This window comes from Sarcophilus harrisii, chromosome 5 (assembly GCF_902635505.1).
Source record: "Sarcophilus harrisii chromosome 5, mSarHar1.11, whole genome shotgun sequence".
In the NCBI taxonomy this organism is placed as follows: domain Eukaryota; kingdom Metazoa; phylum Chordata; class Mammalia; order Dasyuromorphia; family Dasyuridae; genus Sarcophilus; species Sarcophilus harrisii.
In genome coordinates this window covers 12,205,245-12,222,674 of record NC_045430.1, presented here as the reverse complement: position 1 = coordinate 12,222,674, position 17,430 = coordinate 12,205,245, and the positions used below count along the sequence as shown (strand labels likewise).

Sequence of the window (17,430 nt, the reverse complement as noted above, 5' to 3'; positions counted from 1 at the left end):
CACCCCAATGGCTCCTTCTTGCCTATGTCAAACATAAGTTTATCTGCTTGAGATTTAAAGGCTTCACCACCTGGGTCCTTCCCAGGTTTCCCTTCTTCATCCATCCACCTCCCCAACGCTCCGGCTCAGTCTCCCTGCCTCAGATCCAGCTCCCATCCCTACCTTTTAGATCCCTTCTAGCTCCTGGGCCTCCTTCTGCACTTGCAGGGTGCTAGAGCAGCCCCCCTAGAACAAAGGACTTGATTCCTTCCATGTATGTTTTGATCATTTTTAGTTAACCATGTCCATGTTTGCTCTTCCACTAGAAGATAAACCTGGGAAAGTACAGATTGTTTCTGGCTCTGATTAGATCACTCCAGTGTCTAACCCGGCGCCTGACACATATGATCCATGCTTAAGGAATGCCTGTCAATGGACTGATTGATTAAAACACCTTATAAAGCATCAAAAAATAATTGCCCCATAGGGCAGGATAAGGAAAGCATGATGTAAGCTACAAAAGTCACCTTATTGTAAGCTATTATTATTATTGTTATCATTATTATTATTATTACTATGATAAGACACTGAGGGTCATGTTCACGGTTGCTTCCTCCTGGAGCCCTAAGTTTAGGAGCATAATATGACCCCTCTATAAAAGGAAGGTCACATGCTGGGTCCAAAGAGTTCACTATTTGCTGGAGACAATGTCGTTCCATTTTTTGCCTTTTTTGCCTCTTTACTGTGCCATCCTCAGCATAGCCCCAGCCTCCAGTATTTGTCCAGTTTTCTCAAATCAGGGTAAGAAAGTGGGGGCAGCTCCTGGGTGCCAAGGTACCAGACCCTGTTCTCAATTTGCCCTCTGTCTGTCCCCGCCAGGTGTTTGCCATCGTTGTCTTTGGCTCTATCGTGAATGAGGGCTATGTGAACGATTCTAAGGAGAGTGAGAAATTCTGCATCTACAACCGGAACCGCAACGCCTGCAACTACGGAGTCACTGTGGGCGTCCTGGCCTTCCTCACCTGCATTCTCTACCTGGCCCTGGATGTCTACTTCCCTCAGATCAGCAGCGTCAAAGACCGGAAGAAGGCTGTGATCTCGGACATCGGTGTCTCGGGTGAGTCTCAGGGGATTGGGCGGGGTGGGCCTTCTCGGCCCCCTCCACATCCTCCCACCATCTTTAGCTTCTCGGGGCCTTACGTTCCTTCTCATTCAGGTGGAGGTGTGCGTCATAATCCTTGGGGTTGTGGAAGGGAGGCTTGATTCCATGAGCATTTATTAGCCATGTTCTGTATGAAGAGAACAGACTGGATGGGGAAAACTTTTGGTCTCGTTGGGAGGAAGAAGTCTACACTCAGATAACTAGTCCCCAGTATTTCATGACCAGTTCCTAAGAGAGGGGGCAAATAAATGATAAAGGAGATTTGGGGACATTGTTACTGAGGATCAAGGAAGGCTTCTTGGAGGAAGCATTTGAGTTGGTCTTTAAACAGTGATCTGTGGTATGGACCTGTGTTGTCCTGGGACCCAAGTATGGGATTTAGCTCCAAAATTCTTATGTCGTTTAGTTTTGGATGTAGAGCTGGGAGAGACTTTGGAAATCATCACACTCTCATTTTACAGACAGGGAAACTGAGGTCAAGCAATTTGCCTAAGGCCACCCAGGTCTGGAATCCAAGTCCGAGTCAATGAATCTCAATTTTAAAAGACCATCTGTTCCAGGCTCTACCCAAAACTAGAACTGCCACTGTGACTATACCTGGCAAGGGCTCAGCTACTTTCAGTCACTACCTTAATCAAGTATTTCTTGAGTGCCTGCTATTTGCCAGACACTGGGCCAGGTGCAAGGAAGACAAAGACAAAAAGCGATCAATACCTGCCCTCAAGGAACTTACCTTCTTACAGACTTGTCTTGAAAACTCGAAGTGATGGAGATCCCATTCTCTCCAGAAGCTGCCATTCTCCTTTCAAAAGGTTCTGTTGGTAGATTGGCTTCTTTGCAATTATAACACATGGCTCCTAGTCCTGTTGTCCAGAGCCAAGCAAAGTCTCATCCCTTTTCCATGTGATACCCTTGTGACCAATGTTGCCTTCTCACTTTTCTCTTCTTCAAGCCAAATGTCTTTAATCCCTTGACCCAGTTCTCTTGCAGCGTGAACTCAACATTCTCGCCATCCTAGTCTTTCATGGTCTTCAGTCTTTTACTGGTCTCTCTACGCATGGGGGGCTCTTTTTTAGGAATACTAGGATGGAACAGTCACTCTCTCAGAATTCCCATCATTTTGACTACAGCTAACATGTCTTCCTTGTTGGTGATCATGAGTTTCTATTGTCAGTTCTTCTACCTTCTGAAGGATAAAATTCTCATTAAAACATTTGCCTTCGGCGGAGAGAGTTCCAGCAGATATCCAGATAAGTGAAGCTAGCCCCAAATATTTTGTCACAACCTATGCCAGACTTCTGAGCCATTTCCTAAGATCTTCATCTATTTCCTCTTTCTATTGAAAAGGTCTGTAACATATTCTCATAACAAAATTATGTCTCTTTCTCTATTGACTTGTTATCCAACTGCTTTCCACTATGCTTTTTCCCTCTTGGTGTCCTTCAATATCCTTATAGTGAATACATAAACACACATATATATATTTGTGTGTGTGTGTATTTGTTGTTCTTGTTTGGTCTTATTCAATCATGTCCTCTTCTTTCTGACCCCATTTGGGATTTTCTTTTCTTTTCTTTTTAAGATTTAAATAACTTTTTATTGACAGAACCCATGCCAGGGTAATTTTTTACAACATTATCCCTTGCACTCACTTCTGTTCCGATTTTTCCCCTCCCTCCCTCCACCCCCTCTCCCAGATGGCAAGCAGTCCTATACATGTTAAATAGGTTACAGTAGATCTTGGATACAATATATGTGTGCAGAACCAAACAGTTTTCTTGTTGCTCAGGGAGAATTGGATTTAGAAGGTATAAATAACCCGGGAAGATAAACAAAAATGCAAGCAGTTTACATTCATTTCCTAGTGTTTTTTCTTTGGGTGTAGCTGCTTCTGTCCATCCTTGATCAATTGAAACTGAGTTAGATCTTCTCTTTGTCGAAGATATCCACTTCCATCAGAATACATCCTCATACAGTATCATTGTTGAGGTATATAATGATCTGTTCTCTTTTCTACATCAGTTCATGTAAGTCTAAAATCCTCTTGTATTCATCTTGCTGGTCATTTCTTACAAACAATAACTTCCAAACATTCTTAAAATTTACTCAACCATTCTTCAGTTGATGGGCATCCATTCGTTTCAGCTTCTAGCCCACAAACAGGGCTCCACAAACATTTTGCACTGGGTTTTCCCTTCTTAAGTATCTCTTTGGGGTATAAGCCCATTAGAAACACTGCTGGATCAAAGGGTATGCACAGTTTGATAGCTTTTTGAGCATAGTTCCTAATTGCTCTCCAGAATGGCTGGATGTGTTCACAGCTCCACCAACAATGTATCAGTGTCCCTGTTTTCCCGCATCCCCTCCAACATTCTGCATTATCTTTCTCGTGTCATTCCCTGTCATAGCCAATCTGACAGGTGTGTAGTGGTATCTCAGAGTTGTCTTAATTTGCATTTCTCTGATCAATAGTGATTTGGAACACTCTTTCATATGAGTGGTAATAGTTTCAATTTCATCATCTGAAAATTGTCTGTTCATATCCTTCGACCATTTATCAATTGGAGAAAGGCTTGATTTCTTATAAATTCGAGTCAATTCTCTATATATTTTGGAAATGAGGCCTTTATCAGAATCTTTGACTGTAAAAATGTTTTCCAGTTTATTGTTTCCCTCCTAATCTTGCCTGCATTAGTTTTGTTTGTACAAAAACTTTTCAATTTGATATAATCAAAATTTTCTATTTTGTAGTCAATAGTGATCTCTAGTTCTTCTTTGGTCATAAATTCCTTCCTCTTCCACAGGTCTGAGAGGTAAACTATCCTATGCTCTTCCAATTTATTTATAACATTTGGGGTTTTCTTGGCAAAAATACTGGAGTAATTTGTTATTGTCATCTGCAGCTCGTTTTACAGATAAGGAAACTGAGACAAACAGGGTTAAGTGACTTGCCCAGGGTCACACAGCTAATAAGTATCTGAGATGCAATTTGAACTCAGATCCATTTTCCTGACTTACTCAGAATCACATATTCAGGAAGTGTCTGAGGCCAGATTTAAAGCCAGGTCTTCCTGACTTCACATTGACATTCTATATGCTGTCCTGAACACACACACATATCCCAATTCATATTAAATATATAATGTTCATGATATGTATACAATGTTGTTCAGCTCTCTTCTTAACCTTTTATCTTGGGCAATCTGATGGCCCTCCACTCTTAGTGACTCACCATATTGATGCTGGTCTTAGTGTAGATACTTGCTTGGCTTTAGCCCTATATAGAACTCCTAATATCTCTCTCTCTCTCTCTCTCTCTCTCTCTCTCTCTCTCTCTCTCTCTCTCTCCTTTTTTATTTGCATTTTTTTTATTTTGAAAAAAAATTTCTTTACAACATTATCCCTCGCACTCACTTGTGTTCCGACTTTTCCCCTCCCTCCCTCCACTCCCTCCTCCAGTCGTATACATGTTAAATAGGTCATGGTATATCCTAGATACAATATATATGTGCAGAACCGAACAGTTCTCTTGTTGTACAGAAAGAATTGGATTCAGAAGGTAAAAATAACCCGGGAAGAAAAACTAAAATGCAAATAGTTTACATTCATTTCCCAGTGTTTTTTCTTTGGGTGTAGCTACTTCTGTCCATCATTGATCAATTGAAACTGAGTTAGATCTTCTCTTTGTCAAAGAAATCCACTTCCATCAGAATACATACTCGTACAGTATCATTGTTGAGGTATATAATGATCTCCTGGTTCTGCTCATTTCACTTAGCATCAGTTCATGTAAGTCTCGCCAATCCTCTCTGTATTCATCCTGCTGGTCATTTCTTACAGAACAATAATATTCCATAACATAGAACTCCTAATCTCATATGGTTTGCCAGCTTCAGCTATAGCCCAGCAATAGGGATTACAGATGGGTACCACCAAGCCCAACAAGACAATTGATTCTTCCCAGCCCTTTGTAACTATATTTTAACCCTCTTCTTCAAGAGGCTGTCATTCAATATTTAAAGCCATGGTACTGGAATCTAATTCCTGTTCTCAAATACTATTTTTTTTTTAAGGATATATTTTTTACATCACCATTGTTTCTCAATATATATTGTTCTCCTTTCCTGGAAGCTATTACTAATAAAAAAAAAAAAAAAACAATTCAGCAAAATCAGCCAACACATGAATTGAGCCTTCCAGTGTGTGCTGCATCCTATCTCCTCAGCCTCTCACTTCTGCAATTTAGGAAGTGATGGGTGAAGATTCTCATATTTTTCTCTCAGGGCCAGGCTTGGTCATTATCATGTCACTGTTTTGTTTTGATCTTTGTTACTGTTATTCTTTCCATCGACATTATTGTGGTCATTATAGATATGGTTTTCCTGGCTCTACTTATTTCACTTTGCATCAGTTCATTTAAGTCTTTCAATGCTTCTCTGCACTCATCATATTCATCATATTTCTTACAGCACAGAAAAATCACCTGATATTCTCCTACCACAACTTGATGGGTTTCTACTTTGTTTCCAATTCTTGGCCATTACCAGAAATGCTACTCTGCCGTACTTAGGACTTTTCTTCCTAATTTTTTTTTTTTTTTTTTTACCTTCTTGGCCATGTGCCTGGCAATGGCCTATCTGCACCAAAGGATATGAGCCTTTTGGTAATTTTCTTAGCATTATTCCAAGTCATGTTTTAAAATAGTCGTCCACAACCAAAGCTCTATCAACAGCAAAATCGGGTGCCTGTCTTTCCACAGCCCCTCCAGCATTTACTGCCATTTTTGTCAATTTTCTGGGTATGAGGTGAAACCTCAGAGTGGCTTCAAATGGCATTTTCTTATTATTAGTGATTTGGCACAAAAACTAATTATTTGTAATTCTTTTTTTTAAGAAGTGCTTGTTTATCACCTTTGGCCATTTATCCAGAGGTGAATGGCTTTTGGATGTCATCTTCTTGTTAACTTGCCTCTTCTATTCAATAGTAATCAAAACAAAACAAAACTCAAATCACCCGTGCCCCTAAAATCTTCAGTTTCATGACTGAAATTCCCTTTGTTGGGGAACAGATTGTATTAAGCCAATAAGGAGCTAACCTCCACCCCTTTCCTCCCAAATTGTAACTGTCATTCACCCTTGGTTCTTTAACTCTAAGATCCAATGTACTTCCCACCAAGCTGCCTCTTCCAGTAGGAGATTGTTTGACCATGGGAAAATCTTTTCATCTCCCTGAAACTCAGTTTCCCCGTCTGTAAAATAAAGATAGTAGTACATTTGCTAACTATCTCACAGGGTGCTGAGAAGAGAGTGTTTTGTGAACTTCAAAGTGCCCTGGAAATATAAAAACAAGCAATGTAGCTTGGTGGCTTAAGAGATGGATTTGGAATCAGGAAGAGTTGGATTCAAGATCCTGCTTCTGAGACATAGTGAATTTTAGAGGAAGGCTTCAAAATGGAGTGATCTGTATAACAACAGAATGGCCGATGGGTTAGGTAGTAAGTTACCTGCTTCCTCAGAGGAGAGGTGAGACTTCCTTTTGGGTCTCCACGGGCATCTGGGAGAGACAGGGACATAGGAATAGCATTTCTAGTTCTGAGGTATCCTAAGGAGAGGGGATGGTGAGCTCTGCAAGGACAGAGCTGCTTCTACAGTCTGTGTATAGCAGTGGGAGGGGGAAGTGGGCTGAGGCTTTGGTTGGTCTTTGGACCTCAGAGCACGTGAAAGAAATGCAAGAAATGTGACTCTCTCTCTTTCTCTCCCTTCTCTCTCTCTCCCTCTCTCCTTCCCTCCCTCCCACCCTGTGTGTGTTTGTCTGTTTCTGTCTCTCATCTCTTATCTCCTGACCCTGATTTGTATCTATGCCTTTGTCTTCTACCCTTTCCCTCACTGATCCTTTTCTATTTTCCTGGGTCTTTCTTTCTTTCTCTTATACGATTGTTTCTTTCTTTTGCCTTTCTCTTCCTTTTCCTGTGTGTGCCCATGTGTTGTGTACACTTCTCTCTCCCCTTCTCATCCCTCCCCACTGTCTCTCCTGAACTCCTGCAGCCTTCTGGGCATTCCTCTGGTTTGTTGGTTTCTGTTTCTTGGCCAACCAGTGGCAGTTCTCTAAACCCAAAGACAACCCTATGAACGAGGGGACAGATGCAGCTCGAGCGGCCATCACCTTCTCCTTCTTCTCCATCTTTACTTGGGTAAGTTGAGACCCTCTGCTTCTGATCCAGCTACCAGAAATCATGTGTTCCTTCCTCTAGGCTGATTTTAGCAGGAGCCAACTATTTGCAGGCAGAGCATACTGGGCTCCATGGTACTTGAACTAGGAAGTCTGGTGAGTAGAGGGAGGAAAGGGGCCCAGGATTTTACCAACGTCTGTACTCAGTTCTTAGTTTATCCAACTACCCACACTGCTGACCCTCTAGAGATAGAGCTCACTTCTTCCTCAGTGCTACATTAGGCCCCTCTGTAAAACGGAGAGAGAGCATCCTATTCCAAGGTTAATGAAGGAACGTCCATAAAATCCAACGAGGACACAACAATGCTCCGTGGATACCATCTTATGTATGAGTTAGTATTTGGTGCTATGAATTAGTGGCTGAAATAATATAACAGCTGAGGGCCCATCTGCTCTTAGTCCCCTTGCCATTAATAGGCTAGTCTTTGGTTGCCAGACAGTCCATCACTGCCCCTGCCTGCAAAGTCTTTCCAGCTTGGTGAGTTGGTCTCTGCTGGCAAAGCCTTTCAGAGCCAAAGGTCTTTCTGCAGTCCTCTGCAGGAGAAATAATTATAATAATTTGTGTTTTCACTGAGCTTTACTAAGTGTTCTCTTCCCTATGAAGGGAATGGGAAGAGAAATCTTTTCATCGCCTATGAAGGAGGCGATGAAAAGATTTCTCTTCCCATTTTACATATGAGAAAACTGAGACTTAGACAAAAGCATTTGCCCAATATCACCTAGTGAGCTAGCTGACGGCAGAGCCGAGATTCTTAGTCTTAAGTAGTCTTAGTCCCAGTCTTCAGAGGCCAAGTCCAGTGAACATTTCCTGCCATGTCATCACCCATCCACCGGCATTTGGTCAGAACATGTCTCTGCACTAACTGCGGAGATGAAGGAGCCAAGCATTGAAGCTCAGGTCTAACAGAAGGACTAAAATTGTAGCCAGGGGGTCCCAGTGATCACCAGCTCCTTATTGCCCTTACTGGCAGGTACCACAGGTTAATGTCTTATTCTGGCTGGATGGATGGGATAATAGGACTGGGCAAACTGGTCAGTGTTGCCATAAGACAGACAGAGAGAGACAGAGACAGACAGAGACAGAGCGAGAGAGAGATGAGACACACAGAGAAACAAGGAGAGGGAGAGGGGAAAAAGGGAGAGGGAGAGAGAGAGGGAGGGAGGAAGAGACAGAAAAAGAGAGAGACAGAGAGGAAGAGAGAGATGGAGAGAGAGAGAGAGAGAGAGAGAGAGAGAGAGAGAGAGAGAGAGAGAGAATATAGATATGAATGAGAATGTCAGAAAGTCTTTGAAAGGGGAAACCAAATGATCTGTTTCAAAGGGGGTGGTGTCCTATAGAAAAGGGTGGGCACTCACAGTTCAAGGTCATTAAGCCTTTAACTCTGGCCATTAGTTTGAGAAACAAGACGCTGTTGATCTCTAGATTTTCCTGATCCAAACCCAGTTATATTCACTCTGTACCCCAGTGTTTCATGTTCCAAACATACAAGGCACTGTCCTTGGTGCTGGGGCTGCAAAGACAAAAAGCACCACAGTCCCTGCCGACAGCCGAATGGAGAAGTTGAAACATATACAGAAGTCAGAATAGTGTCCCTAGCTGTGCCCCAGCCAGTCGTATGCCCTGCCTGCTCCTGACCCTGACTCCTCCTATCATTCTCCTCCATCCCCGCTGAAACCAGAGGTTCTTGTTTCCCCAGAAGCCGTTGGCTAGCAGTGACCAAAAGCATAGTTACTACAACCTCATGGGGATGTGAGGCGAGGGAGACAGCTCTCTAGCTACCTGCCTTTAAAAACAAGAAACCGAGGGGCAGCTAGGTGGTGCAGTGGGTAGAGCACTAGCCCTGAAGTCAGGAGGACCTGAGTTCAAATTTGACCTCAGATACTTAACACTTACTAGCTCTGTGTCCCTGAGCAGTCACTTAACCCCAACTGCCTCAGCAAAAAACAAACAAACAGACAAGAAGCCCCTGGTCAGATCTGTGTTCTAAGGCTTTATATTTGAGCCTCTGGAAGGTCTGGTGGGGGCATCCATCCCTGTGCTGGTGGAAAGATCACAGGATCCAGAGGCAGAAGACCTGGTTTGGATGCCTGCTTCCTATAAATTCCTATAAATCCTGGGCAAGTCCTTCCCCTCCCCTGGGCCAAGGACATTCTGTCCTCCAGCTAAGCAGACAAGCCTGGCGGGACAGTGGAAAAAGTCCCACGTTTGGCAGAAAACTTGCCTTTGAACCCCAGCGCTACCATTTATCGCCTGAGGGACTCTGGACAATTTGTCTTCTATTTGGCCTCCTTTTCACCTTCTGCAAAAATGGGGTCTCTAAGGTCCCTTTTTCAGCTCTAAAGCTTTGGCCTTTCCCCACCCACTCAACCTTGCTCTCTCCTTACAGAGCATACTTGCGTTCCTGGCCTCCCGGAGACTCAAGGATATCACCTTTCAGGAGGAGTACAGCACTCTCTTCCCCACACCTCCTCCACCTCAGCCATAATTCCCCTTCTCACGGCTGTCTGACCTCCCCAGGCCCCAGGACAGACACTGTGGATCTTATCACACAGACCTCTGGGTCCCCTCCTTGGGCTTGGAGGGGAGGGCGTAGGGGAAGGGCAGGGGCAGACAGACACTAACCTGCTCCTTTCAGTCCTGAGCCTGATTTACAGGGTACTCACACCTGCATCTTGGGAGGGTCAAGGGTCTAGCATCCACCCCTGCTAATTAAGGGATTCCCTTTCTTCCTCTTACCAAGCTCTGGAGAATGGATTCACAATGACTTTATTCCCAGAAGGACCAAAGGACCAATCTGTCCATTTTTATAGATCAGCAGAAGAGCTAAGCAGTGATAGCTGGTCAGCATATTACCTTCCCAATAGAAAGGTCTACTTGGGAGACTCGATCCAAATCAGAGAGCCACTTGGTGAGGTCGGAGGGAGTCAGAGCAATGGATTTAGGTGCCAAAAATAGGTGTTCCTCAGCCTGAGACACTGTGAGCCTTTCCTTATTCTGGCAGCCATCCCCATGTGGGTGGACCAAAGGCCTTTCTGTTCAGCATTGGATAAACATTAATGCCTTCTCTTCCTCCAGCTCTTTTTCTTTGCGTAGACTGTGCAGACTCTCCCATCCTTCTGGGTACAGGTACTTCTCATGTACCAGAATCTCCATGCTCCCTTCCGTAATTGGTTCATTGATGGGTGTTCCCCCGAGATTCCCACTGGGATTTAAGGGAAGCCCCTTTCTCCTATCATGGACACCCCTTCCAGGTTCCTCTTTGATTTAGTAATTTGGGGTGAGGGGGAATGTTTTCCCTCAGAACGACAGTAGCAGGTACACACTCAGGGCTTTCATCACTAATCAATAACTTTGATTTGCCATCTCTTCCAACATAAACTGGGTGAATGTAGGGGGGAAAGCAGGTTGTGATCTCTTTGGGGATTATGGAAGCTTACATCTAGGAAGGGGCTAAGGCACAGAAACAGAGAGAATGGGAACCTATATTCCATGAGAAGGGCTTCAGCCCCCACCGCCCTCTGGATGAAGGAAAGAAGATCTAAAGGAAGATGAGTCACAGTCACTTAGCCCATCCTTGAGAATCATGGACTACAGGGAGCCCCCATCTCCTGAGGCAGCCCATTCTGCTTAGGGCCAGCTCCAAGGTTCAGTCAGATCGCCTTTGGCCCGTTCTACCTCTGCTCCTCTTCCATAGGAATGATTTATGTTCTTCTCACATCCCCTTTTCTCTAGGCTAAACAATCTTGGTTCCTTCATTTGACCTGATGATTTCTTGTTGGCTAGTGAAGGGATCCTCTTCTGCACTTGTCACACTGGCTCTTTCTGGGAGTTTGACCATGACTCAGGAGCATGCTTTCTCCTATCCCATTCACACACTTTTTCCCTCTCCAACCCTTCAGCTATGGCCACTGCTCCTTGTTCTGTTCTTCCATGTTTTCATAAGCTTTTAGAATTCCTGCAGTCTCTCTCCTTTTTGTCTCAGATTTCCTGCCAACTCTGGCTGAGCCTCCTATCGGGGAGAGAGGGAGTTCATGCATGATACTGTGCCCATAAAACTCCAGCATTTCTTCTTCCTGTCTTAGATTTCCTGCCAATAGGTGGGCTCTGCTTGAGCCTCCTAGCTGGGAAGGAGGAACTTATTGTGCCTTAAAACTCCAGCAGCATCTCTCCTTCCTGTCTCAGACTTCCTGCCAACAGGTGGGCTCCTAGCTGGGAAGGAGTTTACTCATGATACTGTGCCTTTAAAACTCCAGCAGCTTCTCTCCTTCCTGTCTCAGACTTCTGCCAACAGGTGGGCTCTGGCTGATCTATCTTCCTTAACCATGCCTGGCTTGCTTCATGTACCCGTTCTGGGCCTGGCTATCCAGAGTCAGGTGGACTGATGTGGGGCTTTAGTGGCGTCCCCAAGCCCTCTAATTTCCCCAGAAGTTGCCCCATTTCCCAGCACAGGACCCTCGGGGCCTGGAACCTTTGCCATGACAAAGCTGTTAGACATTTTCTTAGTCTAATTTCTTTCCAGCTCCCCGGCTTTCCAGCTAAGAGCAAGGCTCAATGTGCTGCTGTTTCTCAGCAGCATGTTTCTCTCTCATGGTTCAGCTTGTCCTGGGGACAATTCCCAAGCACCTACGTAACCTTGTGTGGCCTCAGGAAAAGCATCTCCTGAGCTTGTCTTTAGACCAAGGCCCCCAGGCCCTGGGCCATCTGCTCTTGGGCAGCACGAATGGGCCAAGGGAAGGGCAGTGGTATTGCCCCTTCTTGGTCCCTTGGGAAGGAATAGCAGCAGGTCCCAGTTGTAGAGTACGGCCAGGTTTGACAGTCCTGCAGAGAATGGGCCCCCATTTTACAGAGAGGCACCAGGGACCTGCTGCCCAGGCCCAGGAGCTGGCTGGTGGCAGCGGGTCCCTCCCAGAAGGTGGGCTCCTTCCCCGTCACCTCCGTTCCCTCTCGGTGCTAACCGGTTCTGGGCACTAACCCCGCAGGGCAGCATGGTGCACGTACTAACCATTAACACTGACTAACCTGGCTTTTGTCTGTGTGTCTCCTACTCTCCCGGTATCCCCTCCCCCCTTGCCTTTGGCCATCTACCCCTTCCCAAGGTGGGCCAGGCGGTGCTGGCCTTCCAGAGGTACCGGATCGGCGCTGACTCAGCCCTCTTCTCCCAGGACTACACGGACCCAAGCCAGGATTCAACCATGCCTTATGCCCCCTACGCCAATGAGCCGGAGGCTGGGCCCGACATTGGCGGCTCCTACCAGCAGCCTGCCAATGCCTTTGATGCCGAGACCCAGGGCTACCAGACACAGGGGTACTGAGCCAGTGACGGCCCCTCGCCAGGCCCCTCCTGCCCCCCCCACTCCGCCTCCGTGTCCAGAGGCAAAGACACCCCCATTGCCTTCTCCCTCCCCAGCCCCCCAGCTGTTGCACACTCACGCACACGCCGAGTCCACACTTACTCTCCTCTCCCAGCCCCGTCCTCTAGCTCAAATGGAGTCTGTGTCCGTCCTCTCCCTCTCCAATTTTATTAGAAATGTCTCTGAATTCCACCGGGTCCTAGGAGTGGAGAAAGCAACAGAACATCCAGGGAGGGGCTGACCATCCAGGAGAAGAAGCCAGGGTTCATCCTAGGGGCCCGTGGCTGAGGGGGGCAGGGTGTGTGTGTGTGTGTGTGTGTGACACGTGTATCATCAGAAGGTGGACATACTTGAGAAAGTGTAAGTATATTTGGTGTGGAGGGGTTCCACTGGCAAAGGGCCCAGTGTGGGTGGAGGGCACTTGAACGATGAGAGCACTGGATTTGAGTGAGTTTCCCCATCGGTTCACAAAACACTGATCCCGATGCCCCCTCTCCACTCCCTCCCACCCATCACAGCCTTCCTCCTCGGACCCTGGGCTCCTTTGCCAGGCTCCTGGTGCTGCAGGGCCCTTTCAGTGTTATTGCCATTTCTGGGGTCCCCAGTTGGCTCGGACGGGCAGGATTAACAGGTGCCAGGGCTTGAAGGTCTGTTGGCCTGCGTGCCCTCTTGGTCCCAGTGCTTTCCAGATCAAAGAGAAGGCGCTTGTCGCCTTCTCTGGCTCCTTAATTCAAGGGTGCAGGGATATCACGCTTCCTGTCCAACAATGCCCACACAGGAACTCTCCTTCCTCCCACTGGAGATCAGCTGAGTAGTCCCCAGGCCGCTGAGTGTCCCTCAAAGAGCTCCCTTTCCTTTCTGTCCTGTGCCCAATTTCCCCGCAGTTGCTGGCTCCTTTAGCCTCTGTGGAACTGCAGTGACCCAGTTGTGAATCCCAGCATCCTATGGGGACAGCCAGCACCGGAGCAGCCTCCTGCACTCCGTGCTCCCACCAATCCCCAACCTCTTCTACCTCCCCCACCCCCCAAGTCCAGCCCAAGGACCCATCTCTGTCGCCCTGCCTCATCGTGTGTGTCCCACACACACGATTTGTGCAAGTAGGCTTTTATGTGGTCCAGCCTTGTGCGAGATAACAAGTGTGAGATTCAAGCTGAGGGAGCCGGGGTCCTTGTCCTCAAGGAGCTCACGGTTCCACCTAGAACTGTTTGATACTGGATTGGGCTGGTGATTTCTTTGGGGGAAGGAGAAAATGTAGACAGGTCCCTTCTTAGTCATTCAGCACTCCTGAGGTCCTTAGAGGTGAAATATTTGCCCTGGATCACAAATGAGACTGAAAACGGTCTTTGACTCTGAGGCTGGCTGGCTGGCTATCCATTATGCTACACTGCCTCTCGCTGGAAAGCATGGGGCCTTTGGCTGGAGTAAAAGGAATGAGAGGTGGAAGGGGAGAAAAGTCTGGAAAGGCAGGTTGGGCCTCCCAGAGAGCCTTGAATGCCAGCTGCACGCCCGGTCCCAGCTCCCAGAGTACCTGCTCACACCCTCTGCCATCCCCCTCCCCTTTTGTTAGGACCTTGCTGAAGAATATCCAGCCTCATCCTTCCCCCCATATCCGGAGGGTGACGAAGTAGCCTTAGGTCCAGAGAAAGGCACGAGAAGCATCAAGAGGCAGGTTAATGGGCAGGGCTGGAACTCCCCCAACCCCAAATCCAGTGTTTACATTATGTTCCTGTTGCTTCACATAACTGTGTGCCTGATGTCACACAGCAAATGACAGAGGAGAGAGAGGGGAGCCCGGACTGGCTGGCTCCTTCCAGACCACTCTGGCTCCATTATCCACAGAGAGCCCCTTGTCTCAGGGAAGCCGCAGGGTCCACTGGAGAACAGATTTCCTTTAGTAACTATAGGAACACTATATATGGGTAGGGAAGTCCAGTTGTAGCTCCCCCCCCCCCAACACACACCCCACCTCATCCCTATCAAGGCTGAAGAGATCATGGAATAGGCTATGGAGGAGGATGCTAACTGTCTTATTTGGATCAGATGAAGGAACTGAGGAGGAGAGAAAACTTGGGACGGGATGAAGCTTTTCTTTAGTATCTGAAAGGCCATTATGGGGAAGAGGCATTAAAGGGCAGTAGTGAGAAGAGCTGGGGATCTGGAGCCAGAACATGGGTTCAGATCCCACCACTGGCTTGTGTGTGACCTGGGAGATACCCCTTTCCCCATGCCAGTCTTCACCGATACAATGACAAGGTTGGACTGGACAGCCTCCAAATCGATGATCTCATCAGTAGGGACCTTAATGGTCCCTCTTCTGTTGGCATTTTGTGAGTCTATGACCTAATTAGCAGCAATGAATGGAAATTAGAGGAAAGCCCATTTGGGCTCCATGGAAAGGACAGAATTGTTTAAAAAGCATGGTCGATTTAAGGAGGCAGTGAGCCCTCTGTCACTAAAAGCCTTCCAACTGTGGCTGGGTATAAAGACTTTGACAGAGGCAGGGAGGGGACTAGATAGATACCTTTTGAATTCCTTTCCAATTCAAGGATTTGTTCTGTTTCACTGCTAGTCAAGTCAGTTCCCCTCTCAGGTCCAGTTTCCTCATCCACAAATGGAGGGTTTTGATCTCTGTCTGCCTTGCCTCATGGAATGTTATAAAGTCCAAATGAGGGAATGGGGGTGAAAAAAGAAAACCCACTCAAAATGATATTCATCTGTGAGAGATTCAAGGAGTTCTATCCCAGTAACCCTCTTCTGCACACATCCCACCCCATGATCACCTCCACTGAGGTCACCAGAACCTCATATTTGGGGACAAAATTCCTGGGCTTTGAGCCTCCTGATACTGGAGAACTTGGACAAAGCCCTTAGGCCTTGGGGGCCTCAACTGCCCTTCTGGAAAATGGGAGTGCATCTTACCTACTTGAAGGCAAGGTGCTGGACCAAAACACCTCAACTCAGGCTGGTGAGCTGGTGTGTATGGTAGAAGAAGGGGATGCTCATGGGGGATCATTTTCTCTCTGCTGGATTCCAACTCCAGCCATTCAGTCATATCCAATCCCATATATTCTGCCCCTGCTTTGATCCTAATCATGGATTTCCCTACCCCCACTTGGCTCCCAGGAGGTCCATGATGGGACCTGTAGATTTTCTGGGATGCCTCCAGCAGGTCCCAGCTCTGTTTGACAGGACTGTGATACTTTTACAGCAAGCATCTAATTTTCTTCAAGATGAGCCCAGGGTTTTTACCTCCTAGTCTGATCCCCCCCATTTATTTCCCAAGTTTCTCACTATTTCTAGGTCCTTACTGCCCCCCAGATTTCCTTCAGCTCACCAAGGGCTCCTAATTCTTTTTCCTCCTTAGATCTTGCCTTTCTGCCTGGTCCTGGTCCTGGCTAAATCTGGGCCCAAGAATCCTTCATGGAAAACAGAGGGTGGCCTAAAGGGCCACTTTGGGTCAATGCTCCCCACATCAAGAATTATCCTTGTCCCTCTGCCTCTCAACGCTGCTCCCTCTGACTGCATCCTTGGGGTGTCTATAGACCTAACTGGGTGTCCCATTCTTCCCTCTCCCCCCTTCCCGCAGCATTACTGCCTGTGTATAGTATAAATATATATTTTATATATATGATGTATAATATAAGGCTATACAAATATCTATGTGTGTGTGTGTGTGAGTGAATGTGAGAAAGTGGTAAAGGATGGTCAGCTCCAGGCGGACCACATAGTAGGGTGTTCATCTGGCTCTCCCCAGTGTATCCAGACTCCTCCCCTGCCCACCAGCCCTTGGCCACCCCATCTGGTTGCCTGAGAGGGATTCTCAGAACCTGTGTTGGCTCCGTCCTCTATATTTGTGCTGAACCAAGTGAAGGTGGTGACTACTGGTGATGTATCAATAAAGTGGTGTTCCAAACCCAATGGCTGGGCCACAGAGTCACTGTGTTCTCGGTTTTCCTGGATACGAGGGGAAGGGAACAAAGATGGAGTACTTGATTTGGCATTGGAGAGATCTGGGCTCCGAGGACCACTTTTTACCTGTGAACAAATCTGGTCATCTATAATGTCCTTTCTCCCATCTCGGTCTGATCCTGATAACTGAGCAGAAGTTTCTTCAGGATCTTAGCTCATTCACACATGCACCCTATGCCCATGTTCTCTTATCTGGAAGATAATGGGTTCTGATGAGCCTCCAAGCTTGCAGTTAGTTGGGGAGATGAGATATAAACACTCAATTATGGTATAAAATATTACAAGGCGCTACATTACAAAGTGTCAAGATAAAATGTTCTGTAAGGCCTGAAGATGTGAGCAAAAGCTTCCTGAAGAAGCCAGTGTCCAAGTTCTGCAGATGGCCTTGCTCCAAGACCCTTAAAGTCCAGAAGAGACTTTTAAAATATCTTCATAGGGGAAGGAATTGAGCTGGAGAAGTTGGGCCAGCTTCTGGCTCACAACATAGGGTAGAGTAGAGTAGAAGCAAGCTTTGTTCAGGAACACAAGTGACAGAATTCAAAAATCAAAAGGAAAAATCTCCCTGAAATCAGCATGTTACAGGGTTTTTTGTACCCAAAGGAAAATAACTGTTGCTTTTGAAATTATGCGACAGGATTTTAGTGCAGAACAGAGTAATTTGTTTCTCTTGGGAGAGGAACAGGGCAATCTATTGGCCTTGGGAGACAACCAGGAGCTCGATATTATCTTCGGCTGGCCTC

General features: G+C 46.5%; 1 protein-coding gene across 2 annotated transcripts in view; it reads left to right on the top strand.

Moving 5' to 3' along the window:
* The window catches only part of SYNGR1 (synaptogyrin 1), a 31,587-nt gene extending 14,948 nt beyond the window's left edge, over nucleotides 1-16,639 (top strand). The window contains exons 2-4 of one of the 2 annotated variants that reach the window (XM_031939529.1): nucleotides 859-1,096; nucleotides 7,186-7,331; nucleotides 12,467-16,639. In XM_031939529.1, coding sequence (XP_031795389.1) covers nucleotides 859-1,096; nucleotides 7,186-7,331; nucleotides 12,467-12,682 — 600 coding nt within the window. In that variant the 3' untranslated portion in view covers nucleotides 12,683-16,639. Of the gene's footprint in view, nucleotides 1-858; nucleotides 1,097-7,185; nucleotides 7,332-9,756; nucleotides 10,440-12,466 lie in introns of those variants that run through there. The other variant, XM_031939530.1, reaches the window with a different exon arrangement.
* The last annotated feature ends 791 nt before the right edge of the window (nucleotides 16,640-17,430 follow it).